Consider the following 12,170-nt stretch of genomic DNA (forward strand, 5'->3'; position numbering starts at 1 on the left):
GCGAGATCTTTCGAATTGTGTTATCAGTTTTTGGATATCCCCTTTAGTTTTCGAGATACTCACTAAAATTGTATTGATAATTTAGTACAAATTACTAAACCAATCAAGATCTTTTAAATGACTTTGTCCCTATTTGGGTCACTCCTTTAGTTTCCGAGATATTGAGTAAAAGGTGTTTTTATATGTCATACAAAGTGGTTGGGAAAATTGTTGACAAATGTAGCATACGACAAAATTTTACTAAAGAAAATCCTTCGTAAACTCTTAAAATAATTAGCAATAAAAATAAAATAAATTAAGAATTTTGTGAACTAGTAACATTCTCCGATAAGTAGCAACTTTGAAGAAAATCTATCGTCTGTTTTTTTTTTTAAGAAATTGCATTCCAAACGTCAATCGCGATTTCCAAAAACCTACCGAAATTAACATATACATATATGTGGGTACGTAGTACCTACCGAATCCAAAGTAACACCTTTTGATATTTTTAGTATTGTTACGGACTTATAACTCGCAACAGCGCTGTTGGACTCAATGATTTCAATGATTAACAAGAACGTTTTAAATTTTTGTTGTAATTTTTTTTTATTTAAAGTGCCAGTAAAAACGCCACTTAACACTAACATTAGACTCTTTCATCATTATTTTCAATATAATCATTTGCAATTACATACATACAATTTTTAGTTTTCCCTTTTTTATATACATACATTTGTATGTACATATGTATATAAATACATATGTATGCACGTATTTTTTTTCATATTTTATTAGCTGCTTTTTATTACTATATTTTATACAGGTATGCTTTGATGCCGGAAATCGGGATGTGTACGTATCGTTTTGTTCTTCCTTTTATCGAAAATACTAATTAGTTTTTTTTTTTTTTACTTTTCAAAAAATGTATTTTCTATATATGTATGTATACGCATAAACACATCAGCCTGCAATTTGTAATTTGTTTATTATTATTCTTTATTAATATAGTAGAAATCTTAAAAAAGTCACTTATATTAAGTTGTTAATAAAATGCAGTTTAGCAGTTTGAATTCTAACAACCATATTATTTCTTTTTTTTTCTTTAAATAGAAATACATTAAAAAATAATCTAGAAAAAAACACGATATGGTTCGTAGGTAATTAAACAAAACAATTGAAAAAAATAAGGCGTCAAGTTCCAAGTAACCAAGCCAGCATATAAGAATTGATACATTGCGCCTGTAAAAAAACTCAGATTTAGTAGCATTTTTCGTGACGCCCAGACAGTCCCGCTCGCTGCTTCAAGTTCCCTGTGCATACATAATTTCAGAGCGCAGCTATATTATACAATGTATTTAACAAGTAAAAAAATTGCAAAATAAAAAAAAAATTTAAAATATGTTTAAGGGAAACCTTAAAAAGTTACAGTCATATTTTTAACAAAAGAGTATAGTATAACAAATTTAATTCATTTATAAACACTTATTAGTTTGTATTTTTTTATTTCTTTTTCTTTTAAGAAACACACAAAAAAGTAAAACAAAGTACAATAAGGACACGCAGTGCACACATACAGTAATTGTAGTAACAACAAACATACAGTCAAGCACAAAAACATACGTTCAAAAGCTTATGTAATTAAATTAATTTAACGTAAGTTCTTTTCTACAAATTATTATTTACATGTCTTAAATGATTCCAGGGAGCTTAAATGAACTTAACAAACTAGAATAGTATTAAATTTAGAAATACAAATTAATAACAACAGACTTAAAAATAACAGGATGATGGTTTTTTTACATAATAAAAATATGTTATTTTTTGTTTCGTTTTTTTTTTCGCATATTTTGTATTCCAAAAGAGGTGACAAGTTCGTTTTTGCATAGGATTTAAATTTATAATTATTAGCGCATGCCTAAATATAATAGGATTTTATCATCTTAGTACAATATAGTTAGCTTTATGTTTACTCTTTTTGCAGCCGAAAACGTATGTATGTAGATTAATAAGCGTTTCAAAAATTATGCTACCACAAATTCCATATTTTATTTACCGAAAAGTACATACATACATATCAGGAATTTCGTTACCCAAAGAGTCTATGTAGTTAAAATTTGTGCACAAAATTCAAATAGTAGTTAACAAAATTTTTTTAGTTTTGCAAAAATAATAGGTACAATACATATATGAGAAGAAATAACTAAATGGTTTTAAATAGGATTGGTTATTTTATGTGAATATATTGCTTTTACTTTGAAATAACTTCTTTTCAGTTACTATTACTATTGAATTTTTGTTTACACACGGATATGTCGGTCATGTTGCGTATAGATCGCTATTGTTGTTGTTTTTTTATATTTTTTTTTTTAAGTGAAGCTGATAGCAAGTGCAGAATAAGCTGCTTATCAAAGGATAAAGGATGAGCTTAGAAATCCGTTATATGAAATTTAAAAATGTAGAACGGACGTTGGTCGATAAAGCAAACGAAACTAGAGGAGCACGCACAATATTATGTTAAGATTAAGATATCTCACTACAAGTATTGTTTTGCACATCCTGATTGGAGTAACACAGACTTTTTAAAGAAATATAAATTGGGCAGCAATAATTCCTGGATTATTCCCTTTTGATGGCGCCGGATGCTTAATCACTAAACATTTTTTAACTTTTATGATTCAGTTCATTTCGAAATTTGTGCATCCTATTTTAATTATATATTAGTGGGGCAAAAAATAGCCACCGACCGTCGCAGATTAAAATCTTGTCAAGTACTGTCACTCGAGTAGGACTCGAATCGTCGCATACGACATCATATTACTCGTCACGTTAAAACACATTTTTTCGGATTATGACATACGTGAACGTACTCTTTATCCCATTGAGCTTATACGATTGACATATGACGTAATTTTCTTTTGTATGGTTTTCGATCCGTGAACGGATGTTACGATTCGATCCCAGTATTCACCAAAATTCGTCCGGAAATGTGTCTGCTGCTAAAATTTTAAAGCTTTATTTCCAACCAAGGTGTACCACTTCAGAAGCAGCTTCTACAAAATTGTAGGTAATGCCTATGTCGTTACAATAGCTCCAACATAGCGAATTTCAGTTTCATTCGGCCAACAACCGTATTAGGAACCAATTTCTTTTAGATGGATCCGGTTTTTTGTTATTCGTCCTCTTCGAAATGCATACTTTTTCCGCACTTTTATGAGCTACGTATATTTTAAACAAATTAAAAAATTGGTATTTGCATTTAAAGAACATACAAAGTTATGTACCTTTCTCTTGAAATTATAACAAACAAAAACACTGCATTTACATTTATTGTGCAACCGTAAGGAGAAAGCAAGAACTGCTAATTTCGGCAGCATATACATATGTGATTAACCAAAGGGAGGATGGTATATTAATTGCTTTTTTGCACACATCAACACGGCAGTTTTGTCAACAAGAGATATTTTATTTATTTACATACATTTAGACTGGCAATTCCTGAGTGTTTGTTTTAGTTTTCATTATTATGTAAGTATGTATAAGGTGTCTTTTTATAGATATTACTACTTAGGTAATTTTGTTCTTTTCTTTTCTCTTAAGATTATTTTCTAAAAATGGCAAAGCTTTAACGCGAGTAAGAAATTTTGGTAAAAGAAAGAGAAGACAAGCGTTTAAAAAACTTAACGAATATCGTGCCTACTGTTTTAACCAAAATATTGTTCTAAAAATGTACATATGTATTTATTATGGCGATATTCACTGAAACTGTTTCTAAGTATGTATCAGTCTTTCGTCAGAGTCTTTTTTGTAGTTGCTGCTAGACGTGTTCGTTGTAATTTACTAAATGCAGAAAATTTCCAACTTTTTGTTCCGCTGCCGCATTGAACATTTAAATATGCATGTGTGTATATGCATATCAGATATAGATAGATATTACCAGAGATGCAAATGAGCTTAGTTAAATTGCTTATTCGATGGCAGTTTCGAATGATATTTAGGATAAAAGATCGAAAGAGTTATGAGGTTTCTTGGAAAGTTTTTGCAGTTGTTCATTTATTCAAATTAAACAAATAATAAACAGTTTTTTAATTGATTTAACACTTTATATTTGACAATTGTTATTTAAAAAATCTAATGCCGTTTTCACAATGTAGAGTTACTTCATATTCGGAAGATAACTGTACTTAGATCTTCAGTACCACGGCCCTTAATGTTCATTTGTTTCGCAATATCTATAAGCAAACAAAAATGTAAATTCAGCAGAATATTTAAAATTAAAAAATTGAAAATTTCGGCTACGATCGGTTTTTTTTTTTGTTTTAATATAGGTTTTCATTGAATGAAAAATTCGCGTTAGTAACTTGCAACGCTACGCAATATTCATACAAATGTCGAAAAAAAAATCGTAAATGTGAACATATTTACTTTCTCCTTACGTTTACTTATTTTTTTACTTGAATCTTGGATAAAAGCCATGGTGGGCAATAAGAAATAAGAAATAAAGCATAAACAAAGGTAAAGCTAAACATTTTCACAAATCAAACAATTTAGTCTAAGAAAGTAAGAAAGTAAAATTATCTAATTACGCGCAAACTTAAAATCTACAATAGCGAATGCTATAGGAAAATCTCAAGATTGTGTACATTCTCAAAATATTTACATTAGTTACTTCCCACATCACACATGTCACAACTAATCCTCACATTTCACATTACATTTTCTTACTCTTCTCCTTTTTCTGTGTTTGCACACATGCAACATAGCTTAAAGTTACTTTTGAATATTTACTTTTCGTCCGCTTAATTTCGGCCATTAAAGCTGCTGCTTTTAGTTAGTTTAAATCGGTTTGTGTTGTTCACTTCTCCTCTTAAGCCTAATACACATTTTACTTTACGTTCTTACTTACACAAATTTTATAAATTATAGTTTAAAATTACAAATACAACTTTTAGTGCGTTAATAGAATGCTCTGCATCAATATAACAGCTTTATAAATTTCTCTGTTTTCCATATTTTTTCGGTTCTTTATGTTAATTTTTAATTAGGTATTTTAAGGTATGTTCTTCTCTTTAGGTAATTTTTCCGCCCGTTTCCACTTAATTTTCTTCTTTTTTTTTTGTTCTTAGTAAATCTACATACAAATTCAGCAGAAAATTAAAAGGAAGGGGTGTGTAAAGAAGGCTCTCATTGCACATTGTTCAGCACTTAAAATGCAACGAACGCAAGACGCTATGCCACAGCCTTCTCCTTACTTAATAGTTCACTTTACACCCGTTTGTTCAAGCCAAAATGGCTGCGTACTACAACTACAATCAGTTCTTCACTTTATCCTCGACCGTAATATTGGCCAGAGTCTTCTTTATGCGTAGCGCCGTAAGACGGGCCACAGGATTAGGATACCAGCACTCCTTCATCACTTTCGCCATGCCGTGCAATACCTCGGAAGCATGCCAGCGATTTGGTATATTTGGACGCATTTTATCGATGCAAACCACCTGCAAATTATTTCGTTAATATTACGTATACATGTGGCGTTCAAAGGACTCACCTTCTTCATCTCCTCAATACTCGGATCGGGTTGCACAACATCATAGTAGGGCAACTGATATTCATCATAAATCATGCCAATGTTGCAACGACGAGCAATTTCCCACAATATCAGGCCGAATGCGTATACATCGGCACGCTTATATGAATCGAAATGCTGCGCATTCATACTCTCGTCCAGCACCTCAGGTGCCATATAACGCTTAGTGCCGACGCGATGTGTTGAAGGTATGTCAACGGAATCATTCTTTTCCACATGACGTACAGCCAAGCCCAGATCACCTATCGCACAGCTGAGATTGGATTTGACGAGAATATTCTTTGATTTGAGGTCACGATGAGCAATCGCCGGTTTACCACGTGTACCCACAATATCCATGTGTAGGTGAGCTAAACCGGTGGCGATTGAGAGCGCCATATTGAGCATAGTTTTTGTATCCACGGTATGTGTGGTGAGGTAATCGAATAATGAACCATTTTCGTGGTAGTCAGTGACTAGCCAAAGCTGCGTCCAAGTGCCATTATCTGCCAAAGAGAACGAAAGAAGGTTGTTATTGCAAGTGAATAACATTCTATAAATAAAAAGATCCCCCCCAGCAAAACGTTTGGCCAATGAATAAAGGAAGCGCGTTAGTAATAGGTTGCGGGGCAAGGTATCTACGAAGAAGTTTCGTCATAAAAATGTTATATGCTAGATGATCTTGTTAATTGAGTCGGTTATGCACAAATCTGATTCTAGATATGCGGTTTGGTGAGATTTGAATTTTGTAGGACATCGGCCGTAACTTATACTATTACCATTTCATTCCCTAGTATTGCCTTTTGCTGCTGGGAGCGAGCTGGTCTCCACACAAATGAAAATAAAGTTTATAAATCGTTCGAGACGATTTTAGCGCGATAAAATCTTTCGGCCTAGACCTGACACCAGTCTCCATAAACTGCTCCAAAGTGTTAAAAGAATTAAAATAAATTTTATGATAGGTTTTTCTGAATAGAAGAAGATCTTATCAATGCTCGAATATTATTTACGATGATGAGACTTTATTTTTTGCAAGTTATGCAAAATTTCGCAACCAAACATATTAACGCTGATTTGTCAACTATTAGGAGTTAATCTGATGCAAATACGCTCCCTATTTCATCGTTTATGTTTACTTATGTAATTTATATCCATCGTTTCCTACCTTTATTGTCGGCAGCAATGAAACCCAAAATATTCTCATGACGCAACATCACAGTTTGATATATTTCAGCTTCCCTGAACCAGGAACACTCCTCACGGCTAGAGAAAATTTTAACAGCCACGTTTTCGCCACGCCAACGACCACGCCAAACTTCTCCAAATCGACCCTTGCCAATTACGTGACAGAGTTGTATTTGGCGCGCGATGGAACGCTGTACTAGTAATGGCAAACCAGCTGAAAATGAAAAAATAAATATATACGCGATTAAGAGAGAGAAGAATATGTCAAAAGAATACATTCACTCACCAGATCCGGAGCCCGAAGTGGTCATTTCAATAATATCCTGTATAGTGTTGCCATTTAAAATAGGATCGCAAACAGAATCATCCGGCGGGAAGGTACGTCCATTGCTATTGCGTTTGCGACGCTGCCAAAAGCATAGCGACAATAGAACCGACAAGCAAATGAAGAGCGTAGCGCCAAAAATAATGGCGACCAATACCCACGTATTTAGGGGCTCATCAGGCAGGAAATCTAAGTTGAACGCGTTTTGGGAGCAATTAATAAATATGTATTATGATCAGCAGACCCAGTCACTTTTGAAGAACAAGTTTCGAGTTAAAAATTCATCGACATATTATTTGCCAAAGCTTTTAGGGAGCCGTGCAAAGCGTTAGAATGTGAGATGCGTGCATGAAATAAGCTTTTTACATTTACAAAGTACTTAGTTTATAAAAGTTCAAAAGGCGATTGGAGGGATTAACACATTGAGAAAATGCATGCAAGAGGATGATTTGTGCGAGGTTAATTACAAAACAAAACAACACATAAAATTTAATAAAAACATATGTACATATATACAAAAAGTGAGTTCGTGCAAATTGGTGAAATTTATTTACCTTTTTTTAATTATTTGCGTTCCTTACACATTAAAAACTACTTTACGTACCTGGGAAGCATCAGTTTTCTATCCTCTCATTTAGCAATGTGAATTAATGCTCTGATACCAAGGATATACATACATATATAAAAAAAAAATAGTGCTTTGACCTCCCGATGAAAAAGCTCGTTTACTACTATTTTCAATATTTCCTATTTTGATCTTTCTAGTTCGAGCGCAACAAATAAAAAATTTCAAAACACAGGAAAGAATCGATATACTCACGAAACTGTGGGACAAATATAGTAAAACTGCGCTTCTAATTTTTCACTCTGACGTCAGGCTTTTTTCCAAAGGACTTTGAAATTTCAAGATATGATTAATTAAAAAAAAAAATTATTTAAACAATACAGAGTAATGTAGAGTAAAAATATGCGTACCAAATGAGAGAGAAAATTCTGTAGATTTAAAAACAATAAAGTTTTTTGGTTTACAAGGGCGAATAGGTATTGAAAATGCGCTTTTAAAAATGTGTATCTTTTTAAGTTAATAAAGTTTGCACGACGAATTTCGATGATGAGGTCGTGCGTATATTAGTCCTCAAACAATAATTAAAAAAAAAATTATTATGAAAATTTTCAAGGATATTTAGGGACAAAATTTGTAAAGGACATTTTCCATACCCATTCGTTCTTATGCATCAAAAAATTTATTGTGTTATAATTGTGCAGAATTTTTTCTTTCATACGATACCCTTATTGTTATCCTACATTGCACTGAATTTTTTAAATAATTTTTTGAAATAATCATATTTTTGAAATAATCAAAGTCCTTTAAAAATTCTGACGTCAGGGAGAACAACTAAGTACGCAGATTCACTATAATTTACCCATAGCTTCGCGAATATATTCATTTTTTTGTGTGTGAAATTTACTGGTCGCACGGTGATATATAATAAACTGCAAATAAATGCGCATTTCAGCTTTGAAAAAAAAACTACAAATTCAACAAATCTTCACCAAACTTTCAAACTTCTTATGCAGAATTTTTAAGTATACAGTTTTATAGCCCATTCAATTTTAGTAGGATAAATCCATGCCCGATTTTATAAGTTGCAGTTGTTATTAGGGCTGGGACTATCCGCATATTCGAATATCCGGATATCCATCCGGGTTATCCGTTGACCGGATAAAATCCGGATAGTATGGATATCCGGTTAATATTCGTTTGTGCAACTATCCGGATTTATGAAAATCCGCTTAATATTCGTATTTTAGGATATCCACTTAAAAATTAACCAATTGGTGAACAATATTCGTTTATTAAATTATGCGCAATATAGAATAAATAGAAAAATGTAAAAGTAACTGGCTGAAATAATCAAAGATGTCGAAATGACAAAACAAGCGAAATGACAACAACAAACGGTAACAATGTTAATAAATTCTTCATCTCATTTAACAATAACCACAATAATGAGCTGTGAGTCCCATGCACGATCGCCTGGCTCTTGATGTCCAGCAATCAGTTGTCAGAGCTACACGCGATGTTCGAACTTTTTCATTCCGAATTTTGTGAAGGTGTGTCTCCAAAGTGTCTTTTAAATGAACTGCTACTCGGTGTAGACTCTGGCCGAGATATCATAATTCTATGCATTCTTAGGTCATTGGAGTCCCAATGCATATTTGCAGTCTGTTCGCTACTAGGGACCACTCGCTGCAAACCCTGAACATATTTTTAGGCAGCGGATCCCAAACCCAACGCATAACTCCGACAAGGAGATCGTCTTTTTGTCATCATGAAAAACATTCTGGTTAGAAATGTTGAATAACCTTCTTGGTAGTTGGCATGAACTCAGCACACTTTCAATACCTTGGCAGCTTTGTAGTGTCTTTATGGGCAAAGCATTTCCCTTCTATGGCAGTATGACATTTTGTTGTTCTTGTTATTGTTGTAACGGCTACTTAACCCTGCTAAGCATCGGATAGTCCTCCAATCATTGTCGTCAAGCTCAACTCACCCAATTCCCACACAATTTTTCATTTTGCTTGGGAAGTTTTTATGTCCATCATCACCTGTTGATCGTCTAGGTCTCTTAATATTTTTTGGTGGACTAAGTAATATAGATTATGTTAAATAATTTTTAAATTTATAGCAGCAGTAAGGAGGAATAGATTTGTATGGGATTTCGTTAGCGTATTAATATATAGATAACGAATGGTTTAAAGGAAAGTTTTCTAGACAAACGTTTGAAAAGGAGGCCTTATCCGAGGCTTAATTTTTCCTTTCATTGGCTAGCAGGGCATCCTTTACATCTTATTTTGAAAAAAAAAAAAACAGGGAGCCATTTTACTTTGTAATCGTATGTATTTTGATCTGTTTCATGCATTTTTTACTTCCTTATAAACTTACATTGATCTGAATTGTATGTTAAAAAATTAAGCTTACTCGATTTAACGTCGAAACAATCTACTTTTGGGACAGGGACTGAACATTCCAGGTGCGTACACTCGTGGCAAAATTCTTCCCGCGTTTATAATATACATATGTATATGTATGTAATTATATCTATATTATGACAAAATCACTGTTAAAAATGTTTACTTTGGTTTTGTGAAGAGGAGTTGAACATCCCAGGTGCATACCCACGTGGCACAAATCTCTCTCTGGGTTTATACCATTTTCATGAGTTTTTAAAGATGGAGCTCCTTCCAAAAAAAAATAGTAGATATTTTATCAGCCGTGAAGCAGCTATGATCTTCATTTGAAACTCACTTATATTTTTTGAAAAGGATCAGAACATTCCAGGTGCATATACTCGTGGCGCAAATGAGTATCGGATTATTGGCTGATATCAAAGTGGACGCTGCTTAACTGATACATTTATATGAATATGAATTATAATACATCTAAGGCTGTGGATTTTAGTATCGCATTATACTTTATTTAAATGAGAATTTTTAACTGCCCGCGAAATGAGCTTAAATTAAGAGAACTATCACTGGGAAGTCAAAGCCAAACAAGACGAACATCTGGCAATGTTTTATCCTTTTATGGGCAAATAAACTAAATGAACCCAACAATATAATAAGCGTAGCATTTTAAGTCAAGTTGTACCACTGACATGGGTACTTTTTGGAGAAAGTCAAACTTAACTAAGATAAAATTATTTAGTCAGAACGAAGCGCTATTAAGGGTTATTTTGATACCAATACGCACTTCAGGGTATGCCGTTTTCATAATATTTACGATGGAAAACTTATCGATTTTTAAGAAGAGAAATTCCATTCACTGGCACTGTCATTTAAAAATTCTCAAATGTTTACAAAGGTCTATGCGAAAAAATGCAAGCGATTGAGTTCAACGTTTCCTCAGTCAATGGCCCCTTAATTGTTTTAGAAGGACCTGACGTCAGTTGCATATTATCGCATTCCCTATTGGCGTACTTTATTGTCTGAACTGTCATCCTAGAATTTGGTTACCCTTAAACAAAAAAAAAAAGAGTTAAAATATAGCGATTGCGGCATTTAACTTAAGTGTCATATGTCAAAAGTTTGAATGATGGTAGGCAAATCGTAAACAAAATGGCATAGCCCAAAAACACCACATTGCAGTAAAACGGTATTTTTTGTATAATCACCTCAGGCAATGATTCACCGAGGAATGTGCATATCAAGAAAATGCAGAAGCTGCATAGGCTGACATTTTGATTGAGCGTGCAAAGTCTTTGAACTTGGCCAGTATATCTAAATTCCAAAACACTCCAAACCAGGAATGTAGAGGTTCAAAATCGAATACGTAAATATGTATGTATCACACGACATGTCATACGACGTCATCAGCGCACGCAAAGAAAAACACGCTGTGTGTACACATACCAAAGATTTACGGAGGAATGGGTGATTCAGAAGGAGTAATTAAGACATCCATACAGGCATACATATATATGTACGTACGTACGGGTAGTGTGGAATGCATGGTGGTTGACACTTTTATTGTTTCCAAGCAGCCAGACTGTCCCTGCACATAGGCAGAACCCAGCCCGGCTTACTTACAATCGACTGCCTTAGTGACGCTTTCACCCAGACAGCCTTGTAGACGGTTTTAGAAAGGGGTGCTGCCGTTGCAATCGCCGGAGCCAGAGCCGGAGCCGGAGCCGCCGCCAACAGCACTTGAGGCAAAGCGAAAGATGTCTGCTCCACTTGCTGAAGTTGTTGAGCAATAGCAACAACAACAACAAGACAAAAGCAATAGCGACAACAACCATAACCGGCGCGGCACATACAACGGCGGCAGCACTCCTTTTTAAATAAAACACTGTCTGACTTCTTTATCCATCAAGTCAAGCCAGCTGGTAAACGGAAAAATGCTGACGAACTGTCTGCTGAATGTTGAAAGAGGAAAAGGCAGGCGAGCAAAACAAAGTTCATTAGAACTTTAAAAAGGCGAGAAATCAACAACAAACATCATCGCCAACATAAGTTCATAAATTGGAAAGGCGCCAGCGCACTATTTAAAGAATCAGCTAAGGCACTAACCACCAACAAGCCTCAGAAGAATGATGAACACGGTGCGATGGCGTG

At 34.0% G+C, this 12,170-nt stretch overlaps 1 protein-coding gene across 2 annotated transcripts in view; it reads right to left on the bottom strand.

Annotated features, from left to right (window-relative positions):
* Window positions 1–1,808: 1,808 nt before the first annotated feature.
* LOC118743337 (TGF-beta receptor type-1) overlaps window positions 1,809–12,170 on the bottom strand; it is an 84,695-nt gene continuing 74,333 nt past the window's right edge. For both annotated transcript variants that reach the window (XM_036475940.1, XM_036475939.1), the window contains exons 5-8: window positions 7,014–7,241; window positions 6,708–6,941; window positions 5,525–6,048; window positions 1,809–5,471 (exon numbers count right to left, since the gene is read on the bottom strand). In XM_036475940.1, the coding sequence (XP_036331833.1) occupies window positions 5,289–5,471; window positions 5,525–6,048; window positions 6,708–6,941; window positions 7,014–7,241 (1,169 nt within the window). In that variant the 3' untranslated portion in view covers window positions 1,809–5,288. The remainder of the gene's footprint in view (window positions 5,472–5,524; window positions 6,049–6,707; window positions 6,942–7,013; window positions 7,242–12,170) is intronic.

The sequence above is a fragment of the Rhagoletis pomonella genome, unplaced genomic scaffold, assembly GCF_013731165.1.
Source record: "Rhagoletis pomonella isolate Grant_MI unplaced genomic scaffold, Rhpom_1.0 Rhpom_scaffold_00007, whole genome shotgun sequence".
In the NCBI taxonomy this organism is placed as follows: domain Eukaryota; kingdom Metazoa; phylum Arthropoda; class Insecta; order Diptera; family Tephritidae; genus Rhagoletis; species Rhagoletis pomonella.